The 22,958-nt window shown below is 53.4% G+C and overlaps 2 protein-coding genes across 2 annotated transcripts in view; one reads left to right on the top strand and one right to left on the bottom strand.

The window, feature by feature from the left end:
* The window catches only part of DNAH17 (dynein axonemal heavy chain 17), a 34,948-nt gene extending 26,917 nt beyond the window's left edge, over positions 1-8,031 (top strand). The window contains exons 69-80 of the mRNA XM_041485744.1: positions 120-242; positions 383-576; positions 685-833; positions 939-1,066; positions 1,305-1,532; positions 2,044-2,235; positions 2,827-3,006; positions 3,326-3,508; positions 4,164-4,346; positions 4,546-4,689; positions 5,171-5,396; positions 6,144-8,031. Coding sequence (XP_041341678.1) covers positions 120-242; positions 383-576; positions 685-833; positions 939-1,066; positions 1,305-1,532; positions 2,044-2,235; positions 2,827-3,006; positions 3,326-3,508; positions 4,164-4,346; positions 4,546-4,689; positions 5,171-5,396; positions 6,144-6,391 — 2,178 coding nt within the window. The 3' untranslated portion in view covers positions 6,392-8,031. The remainder of the gene's footprint in view (positions 1-119; positions 243-382; positions 577-684; positions 834-938; positions 1,067-1,304; positions 1,533-2,043; positions 2,236-2,826; positions 3,007-3,325; positions 3,509-4,163; positions 4,347-4,545; positions 4,690-5,170; positions 5,397-6,143) is intronic.
* Positions 5,910-22,320, bottom strand: PGS1 (phosphatidylglycerophosphate synthase 1). The gene is made up of 10 exons (XM_041485745.1): positions 22,110-22,320; positions 17,999-18,188; positions 17,561-17,638; positions 16,582-16,681; positions 15,750-15,939; positions 15,248-15,426; positions 13,832-14,365; positions 10,203-10,351; positions 8,042-8,184; positions 5,910-6,325 (listed from the first exon to the last, which is right to left on the bottom strand). The coding sequence occupies exons 1-9, from the start codon at positions 22,268-22,270 to the stop codon at positions 8,065-8,067; spliced, it is 1,701 nt and encodes a 566-aa protein (XP_041341679.1). The 5' UTR covers positions 22,271-22,320; the 3' UTR covers positions 5,910-6,325; positions 8,042-8,064.
* Between the last annotated feature and the right edge of the window lie 638 nt (positions 22,321-22,958).

Raw genomic sequence — 22,958 nt, 5'->3', positions numbered from 1 at the left:
GGCATTCACGTGGCTTTAGACAGCTTGTTCTCTTACTCTGGTGCTGCTCAGAGCCTCTCGCCCCTCACACTGGGGCCGTGGGCGTTGGATAGCTGTGACTCTGCATTCCCAACTTTCAGGTCCTGGCCCTCAAGAAAGAAGTGAACCCAGCAGAGCTGGACTTTCTCCTGCGCTTCCCTTCCAAGACTGGTGTCACATCCCCCGTGGACTTCCTGCAGAACCAGAACTGGGGTGCTGTCAAGGTGGGTCTGTGCAGTCGCCCACTGTGCCAAGACAATGCCAGCACAGCCCCTAGTGCAGAGGGTCTGGGCTCACCTGCAGGGGGTCCCTGGGGATGAGCAGAGCCCAGGAGTGATTTAGTCCTTCTCTGTGGAACCTGAAGGCACTTTCAGAAATGGAAGAGTTCACCAGCCTGGAGAGCGACATTGAGAGCTCAGCAAAGCGATGGCAAAGGTTTGTGGAGATGGAGGCGCCAGAGAACGAGGTGTTCCCCATGGACTGGAAGAACAAGTCAGCCCTGCAGAAGCTGTGTGTGCTGCGGTGCCTGCGCCCTGACAGAATGACCTATGCCATCAGGTACCTGGTGCCCAGCACAGGGCTCTCCTGCAAGAGCCCAGAGTGTCACCACTCCAGCTGCAACCAGTGACTGCTCCCATCTCACAGGATGGTTCCATTTTTCTGCAGGAAATTTGTGGAAGAGAAAATGGGAACCAAGTATGTGAAAGGAAGGAGCATTGATCTCTCTGAGGTGTACAAGGAGAGCAGCCCCTCCTCACCCCTGTTCTTCATCCTCTCCCCTGGTGTCGACCCGCTGAAGGACGTGGAGGCACTGGGTGAGGCACTGCCCACCCAGACTGGCACCAGCCCCGCTAGCCAAGCGTCCAGAACTGCATGGACCCACTCAGTACCGATACTGACAGCAGACATTCCCCTGGCAGGCACGAGGCTGGGTTTCACCATTGACAACGGGAAAATCCACAACGTATCCCTGGGGCAAGGCCAGGAGGTGGTGGCAGAGCACGCCATGGAGAAGGCAGCTGCTGAGGGCCACTGGGTCATCCTGCAGGTAGGTGAGGGCAGTGGGGCACACCACAGGGCACACAGCCCTGACGGCAACTGGCACACCAGGGCACAAAGTCCTGCCAGCGTCCAGGCACAGCATGCAGGGTCACCCCGCTGGCGATGGCAGCGACACCGCCTGGGCTGGCTGGCTGCACCCAGCCCCTTCCCCCTGTGGAGCCACAGTAGGAATCGGGGTTGGGGGGGAAGTGAGATTCTCAAGGCGCAGAGAGTTTCTTTTGCAGAACATCCACCTAGTGGCCCGGTGGCTGGGCACGCTGGAGAAGCTGGTGGAGCACCACAGCCAAGAAAGCCACCCCGAGTACCGACTGTTCATGAGCGCCGAGCCAGCCCCCAGCCCCGAGACGCACATCATCCCGCAGGGGCTGCTGGACAACTCCATCAAGATCACCAGCGAGCCGCCCACAGGCATGCGCGCCAACCTGCACGGAGCCCTGGACCTCTTCACCCAGGTACCCCCGTGCCATCCCCGCCCTCCCACAGCTGCCTCCTGGGACCATTCTGGTCAGTGGGTACAGCTCATCCCCTCCAGGGCTCCACAGGCTGAGCACCTCGCGGGTGTCTCTGCTGCCAGGACACTGACCTAGAGCCAGCCCTCGCCAGCACATCCTCCTGGAGTGCCCAGGAGGGCAGGGGTTTAGGGGTAACCAGAGCTGCCCAAGGGTTTCCAGCACAAGGAAGTGCCAGGTTGCCAGTGCCTTTCCTGAGGCTGAACCTGGAGCTGCTGCAGCTTTGTCATGAAAATGCTGCCTCAGCTGTCAGCAGGGCATTGGGGTGTGAACTCCTAATTCCTTCATAAATAAATGAGTGCAAAAATTACCAGCTAGCAAATCATTAAAATACAATGGTGTGCCTTTTTTTCCTAATGAACACTCAGCTCTCTTTTGCCTATGAATGTTCTTCACTAGAGGGGCATCTGATAGCAGTATTGAGCTGCAACCCACCCTCACTGTTCCTCTGCAGGAAACACTGGAGCAGTGCAGCAAAGAGTCTGAGTTCAGGTGCATCCTGTTTGCCCTTTGCTACTTCCACGCAGCGGTGGCCGAGCGGCGCAGGTTCGGTACCCAGGGCTGGAACAGGTCGTACCCCTTCAACAACGGTGACCTGACCGTCTCTGTCAACGTCCTGCACAACTACCTGGAGGCCAACGCCAAGGTGAGGGATAACGAGGTCACTGCTCCTCAGCACAGCACACGCTGCAGCAATTGGCCTTGCTTAGAACATCCACCAGTTTGCAGCACAAATGTCTCATGAAGAAGCCCAGGGCCAGGAGCAGCTCCTCCCCTGCTCCCTGCATGCTCAGGCAGGGGAAGGGGATGAGTACTTGGCCTGACTGAGATGGCTGAAAAGGGCATCAGACACCAGCCAGAGCAAGTGCCTGCCCTGGCTCACCTGCCTGCCCTAACCTGTGCCTTGGTGGTTGGTGGGTGGTTCCTAAACAGCAAAGCCCACCCCAAGAACGCAGGTGCAGTGAACAGAGCTGAAGTCTCACCTTTAGGCCTGCTCTCACAAATGTGATCAGTGCTGGTTGGAAAAAAGACAGGATTCAAACCACAGATGGCTGTGTTCATAGTGGGACAGGGAGAAATCTGTGGGTGATCAAGAAATACCCCTCTTCCCAAGCCTCTGTGGGTCCAGGGACTGTCACCTCTCTGCACAGGTCAATCCTGGAGCCATCAGTCTGTGGTTGCATGGGGAACTCCTGGGGAGCCACTCAGGAGTCCCAGCTTGAGCCTCTCCCTGCAGGTTCCATGGGATGACCTCCGGTACCTCTTTGGGGAGATCATGTACGGGGGGCACATCACAGACGACTGGGACCGCCGGCTGTGCCGCACGTACTTGAGCGAGTACGTGCAGCCCGAGATGCTGGACGGGGAGGTGTCCCTGGCTCCAGGGTTTATGATCCCTCCCCGCATGGATTATGAGGTAAAAAACATTGCAATTTGCTGTAAAAAAACCCTGCTCTGGAAAAATGGGCATGGGTCCACGTTCCCTCTCGCTCACCAAGGGGAATGTAGGGAGAGAGTGTCAGTCCCCTGGGAATGTGCAGAATTGCTGCAAAGGTAATTCCTGTGGTTTGAGATGGAAAGGGAAAAACTTGGCTGAGACACAAGTTAAAAAGGAGCATCAGTGCCCATGGGCAGGTGCCATAAAGGGCCCCAAGATGGGTTTTCCAGGTTGCAGGGAACTTTGGGCTCCTTTGCCTGCACTTCCAAGCTAAGGCTGGCCCTGACCCTGCGCTCAGGCCTACCACCAGTACATCGATGACAACCTGCCAGGAGAGAGCCCCCACCTGTATGGCCTGCACCCCAATGCAGAGATGGGTTTCCTGACCGTCACCTCGGACAGGCTCTTCCGCACGGTGCTGGAACTGCAGCCCAAGGAGTCCGAGGCTGCCGGAGGCTCCGGTGTCTCCCGAGAGGAACAGGCAAGTCAAGTCCTTTATGGCAGAAATTAATTTTTTTTTTAAGGTGGAGTGAAATAATTACTATGGGGGAAAAAGCCTCTTAAGGATGACAACTGAGAGGCTAGAGAGGGGAGGCAGATAGAGGTCTGGAGACAATTGGGAGAGCAGGCCCCATAGCAGGAAGGGATAGCAGAGGGAGGGGATTCCAACCCAACCATGCTGTGCTCATCGGCCCAGGGATGGCAGCACGCACAGCACAGGGGCAGCTGGCAGCATGGCCAGGAACCCTGATGGGCCAAGATGCACCACTGGCAACATGAAGCTTACATGGGGCTCCTCAGCAGATGGAGCTGACTGAGGAACCTCCATTCATGAGAACAACTACTAAAAACAAAGATTTAAAAGAAAGTTTTTTAGTCTTCTTCCTGACTGCCTGGACTTTACACTTGAATTTCACAGCCTCCATGGCCTCAGGTCTCTTACCGTGGCTACCAGAAAAGAACTACAGCTTTTTAAGACCCAAGAGCAGTCAATAACAGAATGGAGTGTTAGTAACAGAGGAGAAGGTACAAAGAAACACCAGGGCAGAAAAAGAAAAAAATCTTACCAACTTAATTAAATGGAACTTGCAGCACTTTTCTCTGGGCAAGAGCAGTTTATGGCATTCTCATTTCAGGTGAAGGCAGTCTTGGATGAAATAGTCCAGCAGCTGCCAGATCCATTCAACATGGAGGAGATGATGGCAAAGGCAAAGGAAAAAACCCCATACACTGTCGTAGCCCTCCAGGAATGTGAAAGGATGAACATCCTGACCAACGAGATCAGGCGCTCGCTGAAGGAGCTGGACCTGGGACTGCAGGTATACAGCAGGCAGCTGCCTGGATCATCTCCCAGTCCTCCGAAGCACCCTCTGCCTTTGCTGCAGCTCCCACCCACCAAGCTGTGCCAGGTGCAGCCGGGCAGCCCCAGCCTTCTGCTCCCTGAGCCCACACACGTCCCTCGGGCTGTCCCACCTCCGGCTGCAGGTGACACTGCCTGGACTTTTCTCTTTTTCAAAGGGAGAGCTGACAATTACCTCTGAGATGGAAGAGCTGTCAAATGCTCTCTTCTATGACAGCGTTCCAGAATCATGGACACGTTATGCCTACCCCTCCCTCCTCAGCCTGGCAAGCTGGTATGCGGACCTGCTCCAGCGGATCAGGGTGAGCAGTGGCTGTCAGAGCCTGGGGTGCCCCAGGACTCTCCCCACCAGTGCACTGCTATATTGGTAACTGGTTTATTTCTCAGTGTCAATTTAACCAGCCTGAAGTAACTGAAAAGGGCTGTTACTCCAGGAATGGGAGCACAAGTCTGACCAGGATTCCCATTACAGTACATCACTGTAGCAAAAGAACATCAGCTCCCCCTGCCATTACAACCCTGGGTGTCCCATAAAAATATTAATAAAACTGGCTTTGTTAAAAAATAACAGCAGCACTTTCTGCACTATGAATTCAGGGTTTCAACTTCATTGCTGCAGGGGAATCTGCTGCTTATTCCTCCCACACCATCTTCAGCCAGTCTCCATTCTGCAAGATCAGCTGAAGCTTGGGTTTTACACAGCAAAGCGTCAGCTCTGTCACAGTGTCCTGCAGCTCAGAGCATGCCCTCCACCCTAAAGGACTCTGCTGGTTTATTTTCCAGGAACTGGAAGTCTGGTCAACAGATTTTGTGCTGCCTGCAACAGTGTGGCTGGCGGGATTCTTCAACCCCCAGTCCTTCCTCACAGCCATCATGCAGTCCACAGCCAGGAAAAAGCAGTGGCCACTGGATAAGATGTGTCTGGCAGTGGATGTGACCAAGAAAACCCGCGAGGAAATAACATTTCCCCCTAGAGAAGGCTCCTACGTGCATGGGCTGTTCATGGAAGGTAAAAACTGCATCTCTGATGTGCTTCAGACACGGAGCAGGCCCAGCTCAGCCCTTCTCCCTCGTGCAGTGTCAGCACTTGCTGGCCGGTCTGCTCTGCCCCACGCCGGCGGCAGCTCAGAGCAGGGAGCCCTGGGTGAACCTGGGTCCATCTGGGTCCATCTGGATCCAGGCTCAGCCGCCAGCTGAGGGCAGCACTGCCCGGATCACACAGCCTTTCCAAACCAGAAATTTGTGTTTTAGCAATTCAGGCTCCAGCCCATGAACCCCAGGGCTCCTGGAGCTACAAGGCTTTAGTGAATGCATTTGTGCTCAAGCATAGTTGATGCTCAAGTAGGACAAATTGAGAAACTTAAATCCACGATAATTACTGCTAATGAGAGGGAAGGAGGCAGTTCAGCAGAGCAGCTGAAGGGTCCACTTGGACAAAAGCAGAGAGCACACCAGACAGCATGTGACAGATCCCACCACAGCCAGTTCACCTTAAACTCTGCAATTCCCACATAAAGCTGTGTTGAAGGGAGGGCTGGGGACAGAATTTATTCAGACATCCCACACACAGTAAGGCAAATGCAGTCGTGGGTCACAGTGAGATGAGAACATGTCAGACCTAACCACCATTGAGCCACTCCACCCAACCTTAACCTCGGAGCCCCCAGCTGTGCGTAGCTGTGAGGAAGGGCCCTCGGGGAGCAGCCTGGGGTGGCAGGGTCCCCGAGGGCTGTCACAGCTGTCGCTGTCGCTGCAGGTGCGCGCTGGGACGTGCCCTCGGGCTCCATCGCGGACTCGCGCATGAAGGAGCTGACGCCCGAGATGCCGGTGATCCTGCTCAGAGCCATCCCCGTGGACCGCATGGACACCGTCAACGTCTACGAATGCCCCGTCTACAAGACACGGACGAGAGGGCCCACCTACGTCTGGACCTTCAACCTGAAGACAAAAGAAAAAGCTGCCAAGTGGGTGCTGGCCGGTGTGGCGCTGCTCCTAGAGGCCTAGACTTTAATGCCGATGGAGAACAGCAGTACTTCTACTTGTAAAAACCTCCACGTTGTGTAACTCGGTCTGTGTTTGATTGTACCAGAACCGTTTTAGCAAAGTATCAATAAAACCAGTGCTGGAAGCGCTGCTGTGTGGAGCCTGCTCTCGCAGCACACGGGGTTCTCAGGGCGGATACTGGTTTTCCACTGGTGGTTTCTGACGTGGTGCTGGTGGGGAGCCAGACCACCGTGGGAAGCCAGACAGAACAACTGAACACAAGTGCCTGACTCCTTTCCCTCTTCTGGCTCTCCATCTTCCCACAGCTCTTTGTGTGATGGCTCAGTGCAAACTGAGCAGAAACTCCTCACACTCCTGCATGGAGCATCTATTGGCTAGAGCAGATGGGAGAAGAAAGGTGCAGATTTGGTCCAGTTCACCCACACCCAACCTGCACAGCCCAGAGAAGGTCCAGCTGCAAACAGGTTCCTCTCTCAAGTATGTTATTTCTATTTCTAGGGTACAGAACCTACTCATCCTTTTCTTCACAACAAATAATCTGTATCAGCAGTAACACACAGTAAGGCGACTAGATCTGCCACGGCTGGTGTCTTTGGCACAAAACAATTCACCAAAATCCCATCCTGTGAAATATTTGAACAATTAGTTCTAAAGTACAGTTGCTTCAAATTTCTCTCACAGCTCACAGTCAGACAAGCCTCAAGGGCAGGCACAGAGAGCAGCTCAGTTCTATACAGAGCAGCAGTATTTATAATCAGTTATGACTGAATTTCACACTTACCATCAACTTTTTTCAGGTGCCAGAAATCCTGCTTGTGGCACTGCCAGATCAGAAACCCTTGCTCACACCCTACCTTGCACTCCCACACCTTTTTACCTGGCTTCCAAACACCTTCTTTGTAGGATGTTATGGTTCAAGCCTCCTACTTCCAGCAAGGAACATCCCAAACCCACACCAGCACCAAAAGTCTTCTCCTGCCCTTTCACAACTCAGGAAAGACACTTGTAACAGATCTGAGTGTGAAGGAGCCAGGCAAACCCTGCTAGGTCAGTGAAAGGGATGTGGGAACATGCAGCACCCTGGCACACGTGCAGCAGTGCCAACTGCACGGACTGTGCCCGGCACAGGAACAGCCTGGAGCTCACAAGGGCTCGAGTCACAGGGCAGTGGAACCACCAGGAACCCCAGGACACCACAAAACAGAAAAGAAAAACCAACTGTCCCTGTTAACCAATGCTACAGGGGCAAAGCAAAGCCCTGACTGGATACAAAGACAAAACATTTTAAGTATTCCAGCAATGCTTTTGATTGGCTGGTCAAGACAGCACAAACACAGTCTGTCTCTCTGTGAAACTCTGAAAGGGACATTTCAGAAAGGGAGTTTTATTTCCATGCTTGGAAAATACCACTGAATGGGTTCTCTGCCAGTGGCCCTTCCAGAAAATCTAGTAGACAAAACCCAATCAGGACCTGAGCACTGATCCCAGTCCCTGGCAGCAGTACCCCGGAGGAATCGAGAAGTTCTGGTTTTCCCCTCATCATCTGCATGTCCATGAACTAACTGTTCAAATCTTTCTTTCATGACAGAGCAGTGCAGCTATTCACTACAGTCAGTGCAATATAATTCCCCATAATGGCAGCAAACTCACCCAAAGCAGCAACTTTTCTCCTTTCAAAAGAAATTCTTGATCAAAGGTGTCACCAGCTTCACCCACAATTTCACATAACGGCTTGGCTGCTCAAACGTTGATGTTGAGACCACACTTGAGCAGAGGTAAAGCTGCTCTTGCTCCTGAACAAGGAAAGAAACATCATCTCAGTAAAGCCCAAGTGTTAAATTATATAATGGTCTTTCAGAGAAGCAAGTTCTCAGATAAAGCTGACCAGGGATCTTGCCACAAGTATGCACCATTTCTCCTGAAGAATTCGCAATTAAAACTCTATAGAGAACAAGGGTAGAGGATTTTGCCTTTTTGTGCCCCACAGCTGCATGAGCTGAGCTTCAGTTTCAGAAAACTCCTCAAGGCCAGGCTGTAATTGCCAGAAAAGGAAACCTCACCCAAACCTCCTGGGACTGGCTTATGCAGCTCTTTCTAGACACAGCTCAGGCGCCGTGTTTGCAGATGAATATGCAGTCGTGATCTCAGCTAAATTACCAGAAACACTCGGGCCCCCACAGCGTGCACCCAGTGCTGAGGGAGGAAATGAACCACCCTGCTGATAACACGCTCCCAGCACGTGAGAGCAGTGCTTTGATCACAGCTAAGTGGGGTTTTTAGCACAAACACTCAGGTTTCAAGATCTGCAGGCAAACGAGGAGCAGAAGAGCTCCTGGAAGTTTGTTCATCATCTTTTTTCATCATTGAAGCTGTCACAAACAGCAGAAAATACCCTGCACTATTTAAATTCAGGGTGGAACAGGGAAGCAGGAATCAAGTACTGGAAAGTAACACCAAAAAGATGAATCAACACATTAATCTGCCAATTCACTCTAATTTGAGAGCCCTCAAATGCTCCAAGATCTATAGTCAGCCCTGCTGTGAGGATTCTGCTCCATGACCATCCATTATGGTGAGATTGGAGCACCAGAGGCAAGGCCAGTTCCCTGAATCAATCTTAGTTCATTCACAGAAGCATGCAAAGACACCCAGACCACTCACATTTCTTCCCAAATCTCAGCACACATTTTTAAAATGGAACTGAACATTACATAGGCAAAGTGATTTCATGGCAGCATCCCAGGAATGGATTAAGTCTTCTAAAAAAGACCACAGAAAGTAAACACCCAGCCCATCTCAGAATCAGCTTCCAGCAATCGGGAATGGTTTAAAGCCCTTTGAATGAGATCACTGCAGCCCTGTGTGAGAAAATTCCTTTGTGTCACATTTCCATTGATTTTACCCTTCCATTAGAAACAAGCAGAGGCAAGATATGAATTGAAATACTCAAGCAACTCTTCCAGTAATAGAATTGTTTTTGATTAGATACACTCTGACTCATCCCAGGGAAGAGCCCTGATGCAAGAGGGCAATTCCCATTGATCTTGCAGACAACTCTGCCAGCACCTGCCTCACACAGTGCATTTCTGAGTTCTCCAAGGCACACAGAGGCACCAAACATCTGCTTTGAAACAGAACACTGCAGGAGAAATGACTTGGGACAGTCAGTTCCAGCAGAAGATTCAGTCAAGACAGCTGGAGAACCAGGCAGGATTTGGAGCAGCAGCAGAACTGCTGAGCATTACAAGGTGCCTAATTAAAAACAGCACAGAAAAACCCTGGGACATTGAATGTCAAACCACTTAAAAATGTTTGTGTCAAGATTATATAATGTCATATTACTATTCAAGACAAGGATTTTGTCATAGAACTTCATGGGCATCCCAGCCAGTCCAGAAACTCTTCCAGTCCAAGCTCAGACATTCCAAGGGCCTGGCCTCATTAGCCCAGAACCTGCCAGGCCCTGGGCAATGCTCAGATGCTGGGGTGAAGGCTCAGAGGCACAGCGTGGCTGGTGAGCAGAGGAGTCAGCAGGTCCTCCAAAGGCTCTGTGCACATCCAGCCCTGAGCACTCCCGAGGTCACTGGGGACACACATTCCTTCCCGTTATGGCCTCATTTCCCAGCACTGGGTACTTGCAGCAGGCAGCTCATCAATAGTCACTTCACTGACAGCTCCTCAGGACTCCCCATGCTCCAGCAGCTTCTGAGTTATTGTAGCTGGAGGTTTTTATTGCCACTGTGTCCTCAGCACTCCCTGTGTGACCCAGAAGTACAACATCCCCCCAGCATCCACAGAATCTGCTGCTTACCTGATGCAGCTGCTGCTGCAAGGCTTTATTTTCTGTCACTATTGCAACCTGAGCTTCCAAGTCACGATGAACTGATCGATATCCGAAATTTGGAGAGCCAATCAGAGTCAGGCAGGGCAGGTCACTCCCTGCCAGGTACAGCCAGAGGCCTGCAGGAAAAATAAGGAAGAGAGGCAGCGTGACAGCCAAGGGAATGGCCAGGGTGGGCTCACATGGTCCCTTTACTCAGACTGAATTAAATGCTTTAAACATGGATTACAGATTCTATACAGGACCTCGAGAACCCAGCAGGGCTGCTCGGCTGTGTGCAGCGTGTGCCATGTGTGGGGGGCGAGGGGTGTGTGCAGTGTGTGCCATGTGTGGGGTGTGTGCAGTGTGTGCCATGTGTGGGGTGTGAGGGGTGTGTGCATTGTGTGCCATGTGTGGGGTGTGAGGGGTGTGTGCAGTGTGTGCCATGTGTGGGGTGTGTGCAGTGTGTGCCATGTGTGGGGTGTGAGGGGTGTGTGCAGTGTGTGGGGTGTGTGCCATGTGTGGGGTGCCCTGGCACAGCCCAAATCAGTGTTCTGACTGGGAGTGCAGCACCCCCAGCGCACCCCAGGAACACACTGCCCCAAAACAACCCAGAGCAAGTCCTGTCACTGCATTAGAGGCTGTTTTGCACCACAGTGAATTCAGAAACACTGAGAGAAGACAAACAGGTTTTCAGTAAAGGAACCAGCCCCAAAGTCCCAGCCAGACAGGCTAAGTCTGTCCAGCCTGTCCCAGGGTCAGGGACCAGCCCCCATCTTGGGACCATGACATGAAGAGGCACCTCCCAGCTCTGGCAGGTGAATTCACATGCCACTGTGAAAAGACACAGATGAGAAGTGCAAATTATTTCATACCCTCACTTCCAGAGGAGCCATCAGGAATGAGATCAGACTCTTGCCAGGACACCTGGCCCCCAGTGCCACTCACCAACACAGCTCCCACAGCTCTGCCAGCACAGACAGCAGGACAGAGCCCAGGACAGGTTTTCAAGGGAAAGATGGAAACATCACATTATTCTCAAGCACATCACTGCAGCAGGGCAAGAAGGAACAGCCACAGGAGAATCAGGACTGCTGCCAAGGAGAGGCTGTGTGGCCACTCTGCACAAATGGAGCCAGAAAGCCTTTGCTCTCCTCAGCAGAGCCCTGGGTGAGTCTCTGGTAGAGGCTTATCCCCATGGCTGGTCACACACAGACTGCAACAAAGAACCCGTAGCATAAAAACCACCTCGGCCTTAAAATAGCAGCAGGTTTCCCAACTCAGCCCCAGAGCAGTTCCAAGAATGCCTTGAGTAAGATGCTGCCGATTCACTGCCAGTTCCTGTAAGCTCCTCCCCGCCCCCACAGCACAACTCACAGAGCTGGCACTGCCCTAATGCCTCCAGCCCCCGCGGGCTCACCCCACCACAGCAGGGCTGGACAGCCCTCCAAGGGCCCTGAGAGCCACATGGCAGAGTTTTGTCACGTTCTGCCACCAAACAGGACCCTGCCAGGGGCTGTCTGGTGCCTGACCAGCCAAAGGCTGGACCTCTGCCCAAGCAGCAGCCATGAGGAACAGATTCCTTGCCTTCCCAAGTGTCCTGTGGCAGTCCCACAGCCTTTACAGGTCTCTGGTTTCACAGCCATCTGGCAGGATCTGCTCCAACAGTGACTCACCTTCCAGCAAGGGGAAGCGCAGCTTCCCAGCGCCAGTCAATAGCACTACCAGGGTTTATCTCACAGCACACACCACCTGCCCCGCACCCTGCCACCACAGCGTGCTCAGAAGGGATCCCTGAGCCTCGTGTCACCCCCAACACCACATGCAGGCAAGTGGCAGGGGGCTTTGGGATGGACACTACTAGCAGTCCTGCTCAGACCTGCACCCCAACTGTGCAGAGCTCTGCCACACCTGCATGGGCACCCAGGAGAGACATCCCGGGCACTACCTGACACTCTGCACGCAGGTACAAAGAGGTTAAGGGGAGCAGGAGGGGCATGCAGCACAGTCCCAGTGTTTGGGGATCCCATGGGAGACTCAAGGCTGTCTCATGTCTCAGCCCAGAGAGGAAGCACCAACAGGCACTGTTTGCTGCTGGGAATCTCATGTCCTCAGGCAGGAGCTAGGCTCCATGTGCTCCTTGTGCACATGCCCTTCACATCCCCAAGGCTTCCTCCCTTCCCTCTTCTGTCCTTGTCCTCTCTGCCACACCATATGACTCCTGCAGAAGGAAATGAGGTGAATCCAACGTGTGCCAAGGGCAGAGCATGCCAGAGGAGGAGCTGCACACTGATCCTCCCAGCACTCTGAAAGGGAATGGAAACAAGGCAGCAAATGTCTCCAGCTGTCCCTCCTGCTAGGCATGGGAGCTGCTGAACTCCAAGCCCTGCATCCCCCTCCAAGCAAACACCACACAGCAGAGAGCCCACGAGGCCCAGCTGACCAAACAGGACCATCTGCACTTTGGTACCTGGGAAAAGCAGCCCTTGTTTCTGGGCTGTTTATGCCAAACCACATCCCACTGGGAGTCAGCAGTGCCCAACAAAGGCAGAACCTGGGAACCACAGATCGCTCAAGCTTGAGCATCCTGAAAGGCAGGGGACACCCCAGGCAGGCAGGCAGGGCCCTCCCTCGAGCTGCCCTGTGTCAGATAAGGGTTTTCCCTGCACTCCTGGCCGTGCTGGGGAGGGGCACTCCGAGCACTGTTTGTCATTTCAACACAGAGGCACCCAGAAGCACCCAGGGATTTTTGACAGTCGAGAGGAAGGCCAACTGGGCAGCTTTCCCTCCCACCTCTGAGCCTCCCTCTGAGCACTCCTGCAAGAAGCAGGGGGATGGAGCCATTCCTGCTAACAGCTCTCTTCAAAACAGGCATGGCTGGAGCCCCCGTGTTCCAATCACAGCCCAAACACTCCAGCTGGAGCACTGTGCTGAGCCCATGGGAGCTGGGCACAGTGTATCCAGCAGGAATTCAGGGTCTCCCAGAGAAGACCTCGAGGGTAGCATTCATTAACTCACTGCATGTTAGTCCACATTCCTTCCTCAGCCCCTTGCCCTCTGGCTGCACTGACTCCTGTAAGCACATGCTGCAGCTCCTCATACTGCACCCCTGGTGAGCTGGGAACGGGAGCTGGTGTGCAAATCCCCCAACAGTGACACTATCCCCACACAGACCTGCTGGGAAGGCCCTGGGAACAGCTCCCGTCCAGCACCTGCCCCCAATACTGCTGCAGGATCCCAGCAGAGTCAGCACTCCTGCCTGCTGAAACCAGCCCAAGGGATACAAGACACTGCACCATGGCACTGACTGCATCATAAACACATCCAGATGCTCCCTTTCCTTCACATCACCTTTCTCATCCAGGCAGTGCTTCAGTGCCACCACAGGGACAGCTCTCACATCATCCCTGTGACTGTATTGAACCAAAGGCAAAGGCAAGGCATCCCCCAAGTGATCCAAACCCTCCAGGTTTACACAAGCACGCTGTTTGAACCTTGGAGGAGTGTTTTGAAGGTTAAACCCAGACTGGCACCCAGCCAGCCCCTTACTCCTTTCGCAATCCAAATGCACAGCTCTCACACACCTCTGAACAACACTCCTGGGGATAAGGGCACCTTACCTTTGGCATGGAACGTCCACCCAGCACGGGAGTACTCCTGCAGCTGCACCCTCTCCTGCTGCTGCAGGCAGCAGACCTCACTGTAAAACTGACGTTCAATGTAAACGTAGGCAGCAGGGATGGCACCTGCCACCCCTTTGGCACCAAAAAACCCATTGACCTCTGGCGAGGCCAGGAGGATCCGGTACTCGGCCCTTGTGCCCAGGATGAGGTCCATGTAGGCCTGTGTCAAGTTGAAGTAGCCAGTGGTGAGGTATATCCTGGCATCCCGCTCAGCCTCTGTCAGCAGTGTCTCTGTGACCATCTCATCTATTTGAATCCCAAAAGGTTTCATTTGGATTAAGGGATAGATCCAGGTGTCAGGTTCTGGTTTCAGACTCCCAGATGCTTGAGAGCCTTGCTGGGATAAGAGGGAGCTGCCTGGCTGGCTGCTGTGGAAAGTCTTTGCATGAAGGAGCTCCTGCCGTGTGCGGGCAGAGTTGATGACCTCCATGACCCTCCGGTTGGCAATCTCACAGTAAGCCACTTTGTCTCCTGCAGGAAAAGTCAGAGAGATGTGTCTGAGCTCTACAGGCACAGAGCTACGTGTCACCTCTTACACACCAGGAAAAGCTACTGACAGGACATGGACACAGGAACAAACAGGAGCCAACACAGAGCGCACACTCTGTCTTAAGGCCCAAACCAGCTGTTTCAAGGTCAGCACAGCTACATTACAGAAGAGAAATGCTCAGCAACTGGCAGCAGCCTGAAAAATCCTCTGTGAAAGGAGAGGACGAGGGTGAGGCTACATTGACAACCAAAAATGAGCAGGAACACACAAATAAACTCCCACCCCCAGCCTGAACTTACATCACCCAGCAGTGCAAGGCCAGGACAAAAACTGATGACGCAATCAGCCTGGCACTTCACTGCCTTTCTCTGCCCAATTTTACACTTGTTCCCAGTCTTCCTGAACTGATTTCCATTGGATTCCCAGAACAAACTCTACTACAAAAGATTAATTACCAACAATAGCGGCACATTCATAAACCCTTCAGAACATGCACACCCAGAGCACCTGGAATTGCAGCTGCTAATATCAGAAAAAACTTCTCAGAGGACTGAAGTTCTTGTTTAAGGCCAAAAGCAGCACATTTATGAGGCAGCAGAGTCACTTCCAGTCTCTGCATGCCCTGTCAAATCAGCCTGTGACAGCCACTGTGCTGGGAAAACCCCAACAGACCCAGTACTGAAACTCAAGCAAGCTTGATTATAATACTGGATGGCACAAAACAGGGCACCCCCACAGCCTGAACAATGGTCAGACACCCAGCAATTCCCACACAGATGGAGTCTAAGCCATCCTTAAACCCTGGCTGTCACTCCTCTCCTCTGGATCCCATCACTCAACCAGCTGAGACAACTCCCTCCTACCTTGGTATGGGTGTACCATTCCCTCCATCATCTGGACTGTATCGTCCTGCTGTAACTGCAGGGACACATCCCCAATTGCATCCACGAGCTCCGTGAAGAAGTCTGCGATCTCGGGAGAGTCCCGCAGCAGGACGTAGCGGTCCTGACGATTGGTGAAGTACAGATCACTCAGGTTTGCACTGAAGAGAAAGGGAAGAGATGAGTTCAGAGCACGGGCACAAGATTCTCAACCTCCCAGGCTAGGCTACAGGCCTCACTCTGAGATAGCTGCACTAAAGCACAAATTGGCCATTTCCTTCAGAATCTCAAAATATTTTTCCCATTAAGAAAGACTCGCTTTCATCTGAGAATCTCAGGTGCAGGAACTATGGTGGCTCTCCCATTTCAGAAGAGCACTGATAGGATCACCACGGAGTCCAGGTGTTCAGACAAGGCTGGCAGCACAGACACCCTGCCCAAAGGCCAGCGAAACGATGGCACCAAGGCACAGAGCGGGACTCACCCGCTCAGGATCACGTTGTCATCGAAGAGATAGACCTTGATGTGCTGCAGCCCAATGGTCTCGTTGAAACGCTCTGGAATCAGGAGCCGGAGCAGTCCACGCAGGTTTGGGGTGTGGAAGAGGGACACGCGGACCTGCTCGGGAAATCGCTGCAGCAACGGGATCAGCATTGTTCGAGAATTCTTCCTGCCTGGCAGAGAAAGGGAGTTTCACACAAAGATCACACAGATAGGACACACCATGACACAGCTCTTCAGCTGGTCACAGGGTGAGCACCCCTCCCATCCACTGGCACTTCACATGTTTTCCTTTCCTCTTTGTTTTTTTTAGATCACTTTCATTTGCACTATGTCAATATTGAAACTGACATTCAGAATCAGTCACAGGACAGGTCTGACACTTTTCAAGCTTCTTAACCAAGCCTCATCAGCAGTGGTAACACATCTACAAGAGTCACTGCAGATGAACACAGGTTCCTGATTCAGTGTGCTGCTGCTTCCAACAATTCCCGTTCTCCTTTCAAAATGAAAATGTAAGTGAGCATGATGGGTAAGGGCAAATGCACTAACAAATGAACCAATCAAGACTATACCAGTTGCACAGAGTAGTTTGGCCCTTCTTGCCCCTACCACCTATTTTTGGAAGACAAGCTGTTCAGCTTGAAGATTTTTTTTGGAATATGCAGTTCTGGAATACAAAAGGACAATCCTGAAATGGGCATGTTTTAAGCAAGTAGGTCCAGCTGGCCAAGAGACCCACTCTGAAAAGAACTGTCTCCCTACCCTAATAGTAAAATCAGGCTCTGACAAAAGCAATGAGCAGCAATTCCTACCCCGGGAACCCCTGGTGTAGTCGAGGAGAATGGAAACTCTGAGGTCAGGTGAGCCTTTTGCTTGCAGCGATTTCTCCAGTGTTTCTTCTAAGCAATACACCTGCAGAGAGAGTTCTCTCCTCATTACAAAAGCAAATACACTTTCTAAGGGAAGTGCTCAGCAGCAGGAGACGCCGGCCAAGCTCCCACACCCTGGTGCAAGTCTTTCCTCCTTGTGCCAAGCACAGCCAGTTCAGACTTTGCATCTGCCAGCCTGGCAGCCTCCATCAGCCTAAAGCCACAGATCAAAGGGCCTCAGTTTTACATGTCTGCATTCTTCATGTCTCACAAGAGCAATTAATGTTCACAGAAAAAGTCCCAATATCATTCCCAAATCACAGACTTGTGTCACCAAAGACAAACGTTGGCAGGAATTCACTGGATTTTTATTCTTTAACTACAAGGTTGTTTGTCACATGCAAATTCAAATCCTATGTGCAAGTCTAGACAAAGTTGGGCATAAATCCTATGCAGGCTCCATCAACCTTTACCCTACCAGGGCATTTGCTTCCTAACATCAGAACCTGGAGTAGGCCAGGCTTCTTCCTCAAGCCTTTGCGCAAAAATGCTTTTGTTTCCAGGGGAAAGAACAAAAAAAGGCAAATACCATGAAGCAAAGCTGACCTCAGTCTCAAATGCAGAAAACCAATCCTTCATCTGTGTCCTGGAGCACCAAACACAGCACCATACAACTACAGCTCTAATCGAATTCAAGAAAAATGCCAGGGAAAAATAGATTCCCATGACCTGAGTTTTACAAAGGCCCCCTGAGCACTCTGAACAGCAGGCCAGTCCCTTCTGACAGGTCCAGGCTAACTATCCCCTGAAGAAGTGCAACAGTTCCCTGGCTCTATACCAGACCTCAACCAGAAGCGTGCCTCCCTTGCACATCCCTCCCCTGCATTCCCTTCCTGGCCTTCCCAAACCCTTCCACACTCACCAGCTCCTGCTCAAGGAGTCCTGTTCCCAGGTACAGTGAGGCCATCACCACCCGCCGCTTGGCTGCTTTTATCTGCACCTGGGAGCAGCAAAACACAAGTTCAATTTCACACGGGGTGCTGAGGAGCCATCGGCCCAGACCTGGCAACGCTGCACTCTCCTGGGAGGATGTCCTCAGCCAAATCTTTGCTCTGGCTCCCTGGCCAGAGGGAGGAAAGGTAACACATGGACAGAGGCACGTAAAACACATGGAGCTCTGTGGAGCCACAGCAGCACCACTGCTGCCTCCAAAATTCAAGGAAGAAACTAGTCCTTCCTGGGAAACTGAAGAGCACACTCCCTGCAGCTAAACCTACTCCATATGAGAGCAGTTACCGGCAGCAGCTGCAAAACTGGGATTGTATAAAACCATTCCCACAATTTGCAGCCCACACCTTACCTTCAGGAGCTCATAGAATTCTGCCGGGGATGAAAGCACCTTGACATGCGAGCTGGAGATCCCAAACTCTGGGACCAGATTCCTGATCCACTGGAACCTGTGTGCTCCTTCTGGACAGAGGGAACATGGTGGGGCTGTGATCACTGGAACAGGAGGGGTGAGTAGTGGGGCTAGAAGGAGCCATGATGATCTGTGCAAAAAAAATGGAGAAATTCTTTGTAGTGAAACTTTTGCTTCCCAGCAAGACTCCGAGCAGGTAAAGGAAGAGCTGCAGCCAGGGCCAATACACGGCAAGGATCCACAAAGGCAAGAATGCCTCTCTCTTTCTTTTCCACAATCTGATCTGGATCACCAAAATCGAATGTAGAAACAGAGAGAAACAGGGCAAAATGAGGGAAAACAGACCTGAACATCACCAGCTCCTCCCCTCAGCTGGCATGAAGATGAGGGGAAACAGCTACTTCATCAGGACAACATGGGAGGGGAAGGAGGCCGGGAGCTGCAGAAAATGAGAGTGTGGATGCTCAGGTGTCTGGCAGTGCTGCATTGGTACCACCTGTACCTGTAACCAGCCACTTCCGAATTATCTCCATCACACACACATCAGCTTGGCCACGGCCAACGCTCCCTTCATGTCAGCTTTGTTCTCCGCTGGGCTGAGGTCACCTTTCAGGTTTAAAGATCAGGCTGCTTTAAAGAGAAAAATGCCTCCATCCCTCAACCTTATCCAAAAATAGATCTGCAGCACACAGGGTGGCCAAGTGCAAGCCCCAAGCAAAGGCAGAGCAATCCCACCCCAAGAATGACCCTCAAAAGCAGCAACTACGTCCCAGGAGGAATGCACCAAGAACCACAACAGGAATCCGTCCCTGTCCAGCAATGCCACCAGCATTCGCAGAAGCACGACAGAGTCACAACTTCCCCTGCAAACCTCACAAAAGGAGAGCTTTCCACATGTTCCCTGTGAGGGAGACATCAGAAAACTCATTCTTCAAAAAGAAATTTCAGAACAAATTTAATTTCTTTGAAGTCACTTTGGGAAGAAACCAGCTTACTGCCAGCATCACGCAGTGGGTGACAGGAAGCAAGCAGCAACTTCTCCTCTCGGAGGTTTCACACATGCAAATTCATCCAGTCAGAGAATAACCCCCCGGCAGGAGTCTGTTCGCCTGACAAAACCACATTTCAGCACAATTAGCAGCAGCAGCTCCCATGAGATCCAGGAATCCATGAGCAAGGAACTGAACTGCCTCCCTGAACCCACTGGAACCATTCCAGTCTGCAAACCCCACTCATGGGAGCTTCTTGGGATGGAGCGGGCTGCCTGTCCTACCCTGAGGAGCAGCAGGCCCTCGGGCCAGCAGGCAGCCACCGTCCTGTGGCCCATCCTGGTCATTCCACCATCACCACACACCAAGAGGAAACTTGATCACAACTTTTACCAGAATTCGTTACAAGGAACTTCTGGCTTTTTTACCACAATCCAGAGCCCAAATGAACACAGATTCCAGGAAGATGATTTCACTCATCTGGTTCATGATACAACCCTGGATCTTCACAAGGTTTCCAAACATCCTTACAAGGAAACCAGTTCATAGTGGCGTTTCCTGGCAAATCCATGAGTTTGTCACTGACTATTCATGAACACCGAAATCTGAGTCAGTCAGTGCAGGAATTCCCGGGATGGTGGGTTTGAACGGGTCATGTGGACTGGGCTCAGCCTGAATACCCAGAAGTGACAGAGATCACCAGCACAGGCTGTTAAAAACAATGCAAATATCCCCTAAAAGGTGCAGAGAAAAATTAAAGCAGAACAGAAACACAAGAAATACCACTTTTCAGGTACATTCTCCTAAGTTTCTACAGAACCCGAGCACAACCTTCACACAGCTTTGCTCACCTCAGGCCTCACAGGCCACACACAGAGAGCAGATTCCCTCTGTTCCATCTCTGCAAGTGAGCATGGCACACAGAGCTACAGGAATTCACACTGGATCAAAAAACACAGGGGTTTAAAACCCACCCAATGCTCACCCCACAGAGCAGTGGCATTGTTGGGCTCTAACCCAGCCCCACAGGTCAAAAATAACATGCTCTGAAATTATTCCCAGGGAGGAAGCAGTGGCAAATTTTATGTATTTTACAATAACAATCAACAGAGAAGAATATTGTCTCCTCATCTCAGAAGCCAGACCAGTGGCCAAGCAGACACTTTCCAGAAACATGATTCCCAGAAGGCATTTTGTAGCAAGGATTGTTGGAACTGGAAGTCCAACTGCACCTGACTCCCTGCCTGTGGCCCTGTACCTGCCTGCCTGGAGCCAGGGGCAGCTCCCAGGGCTGCAGGCAGTGATGGGTTGAGCTTGGAGCATCTGGACTCTGACTGGAACATCTGAGGAACATCAACCTGCAGCACCAGTACTATTTGGTTTGGTCCAGACTGATTCTGTATAGGTCAATTTATCCTCACTAACTGCATCCTCCAGATTTTTCACTCCCTAAGTAATCTACAGTGTGTCAACATTGTTTGGTCTTTCAACCCAATACTGAAATTTACACCTTATTCAGCTCTGAGAACCTATGGCTTTTAGGATTATCAAATGAATCCGTATTTTGCTCCAGCCACAGGTCCACTGGCAGAGCAACTGGCTCCCAGAGCAGCAGCCCCTACCCACCAGCGACTGACATCAGCTCAGTGACTACCCAGTACAACCAACCTACCAACCACGCCCACACAACTATCAGAAACCATGTAACATTATGAAGAAATCATCAAAATTCCACACTGTGACAAAACAGGTTTCAGAGGAACAGAAAATGAATGAGGGGGGAGCCCTTTCCAAGTACTTCACATCACTGAGTTAACCAGAAAGAGAAAACGGAATCAAAAGGAACCACCTCATACCCCTTCTGAATAAAAAGTTAACCCTAAATAGAAACAACGGATTTTTTTGGGGTGTGTTCTATTTTTTAAAATGTAGGTTTGGTACAGAAACTCACAATGTAGTTGAAACTCCTATTCACTGTAAAACCTCATCTTCAGAGCCGGAGGTGAAATGAAACTGCGGGACACAGTGCTGTCCTTTCACCCACACACAGCAGCACACGGGGGCATCTACACTGCTGCTCTGCCAACTCAGTGATTGCTTTCCAGGGCTCAGCCCAATTTATCTGCCCTAAAAACACTGGCAAGACCAAAAGAGAAGTGTGGCAAGAATTTCCTCGGTGTGAACGAGAGCACAGACTGATGATCCAGCTCCTCCAGGAGCATGGTGACAGCCGCTGGCTGCTCACCACCGCCGGTCACTGTCACGGTGACAGCCGCTGGCTGCTCACCACCGCCGGTCACTGTCACAGTGACAGACGTTGCCTGGTGTCTGCCGCCGGTCAGTGTCACGGTGACAGCCGCTGGCTGGTCACTGCCGCCGGTCAGTGTCAGGGTGACAGCCGCTGGCTGCTCACCACCGCCGGTCACTGTCACGGTGACAGCCGCTGGCTGCTCACCGCCGCCGGTCACTGTCACGGTGACAGACGTTGCCTGGTGTCTGCCGCCGGTCAGTGTCACGGTGACAGCCGCTGGCTGCTCACCGCCGCCGGTCACTGTCACGGTGACAGGCACCGGGCACGGCGGGCCCTGCCCCTCTCAGCTCCCTGCCCGCCGGGCACAGACGGGGCTGGCACCTGTTTCGGCCCCGGCCCGGGGGACACCTCGCCCTCCGCGACCACTCGGCCGGAGGGACTGAGCCGAGCACCCAAACCCGGCAGGTGCCACCCCGAGGGCTGAGCTGTGATAGCCGCGGGGCGCCCAGTGACAGCGGGAGGCAAGGAAATGGGAAATGAAGGGGAAATAAAGCTCAGCTGCTGTCCCGAGGGCGATCGGGCACTGGGGCGAGCTACAGGGGTCTGCGAGAGCAGAGCCGAACGCGACCCCGAGCCCGGCCTGGGGGCACCGGGCCGCCCCTTTACCCTACGCGGTCTTTCCAAGGGGCTGGGCCGGGCCGGAAAGGGGAAGCGGTGAGCGGGGGATGCCCCGGTAACGCGACACCGACTGCGGGGGCTCCCGCTGCCTCGCAGCCCCGGGAGAGGCGGCGGGGTCCCGGCCGGTCCTTACCTGCGGGCGCGGCGGTCGCGACCGCGGGAGAGGCGGTCGGAGAGGCGGCCGAGCAGCGCGGCCAGGCCGAGGCGGCCCCGCGGCAGCCAGGCCGAGAGCCGCCGCCACAGCGCCGCGCCGCCCGCCGCCATCGCCCGCGCCTTCCGCTTCCGCGCTACCATGGCGACACCGCCTTCCGCTTCCGCGCCGCTGCCCGCGCCTCCGCCCCGCCCGGGCCCGGCCGCGGCTCCCGGGAACGCCGGCCGTCCCCCGCCGTCACTCCCAGCCTGGGAGCGCGGACCCCGCGGAGGGCCGGGAAGGGTCCGGGAGGAGCTCACGAAGGGCTCGTTGTCCGGCGGGGCCGCGCCGGGGCTCCCCTGCTCCGCACACGTGGGACGGGCTCACCACCTGCCCGGCAATGTCACCCCCCGGTGTCTCTTCTCCCCCCGGGGCGAGCCCCGGCGCGGCTGAACGGCTCCGAAGGGACGTACACGGTTCTTGCCCGCGGCGGAACCCCGCCGGGCAAGGCAGAGCGCGGGGACCGCGGGTCCCCCCCGCCAGGTCCCGACACGGGGAGCCGGTCCCGCCGGGGAGCCCCGGAGCCGCGTCGTGCCCGTCCCGTCCCTCCCCCGCTACCCCTGCCCGCCCGGGCAGCGCTCCGGGGCTCGTTTGCATTTCAGAGCAACCGGTTTGCCGGCGCTGATTCCCAGAACTGCCGCACTGGGTTGGTCTCTGCCGGGCAGCGGCCGCTCCTCCGGGGCAAATTAAACTGTTTAAAATAAACCACGGACAGAGCTCGGGTTGTGTGCGAGCTCGGAACCAGCAATTGCCAAACGGGTGGGGAGGGGAGCTCCGGCGCCGCTCCTCCCG

Source organism: Pyrgilauda ruficollis, unplaced genomic scaffold (assembly GCF_017590135.1).
Source record: "Pyrgilauda ruficollis isolate IOZ18807 unplaced genomic scaffold, ASM1759013v1 scaffold72, whole genome shotgun sequence".
In the NCBI taxonomy this organism is placed as follows: domain Eukaryota; kingdom Metazoa; phylum Chordata; class Aves; order Passeriformes; family Passeridae; genus Pyrgilauda; species Pyrgilauda ruficollis.
The sequence above is the reverse complement of the archived record's forward strand: the minus strand, read 5'-3'. Positions and strand labels throughout refer to the sequence as shown.

What these genes read in the sequence shown, in the direction of transcription:
- PGS1 (XM_041485745.1), bottom strand. Translation starts at nt 22,270, where the DNA reads ATGGTAGCGCGGAAGCGGAAGGCGCGGGCGATGGCGGCGGGCGGCGCG. An exon ending in CGCGACCGCCGCGCCCGCAG is followed by an intron (nt 18,189 to 22,109) that starts GTAAGGACCGGC and finishes TTTTTTGCACAG; the next exon opens with ATCATCATGGCTCCTTCTAG. An exon ending in GACAACGTGATCCTGAGCGG is followed by an intron (nt 15,427 to 15,749) that starts GTGAGTCCCGCT and finishes CTTTCTCTTCAG; the next exon opens with TGCAAACCTGAGTGATCTGT.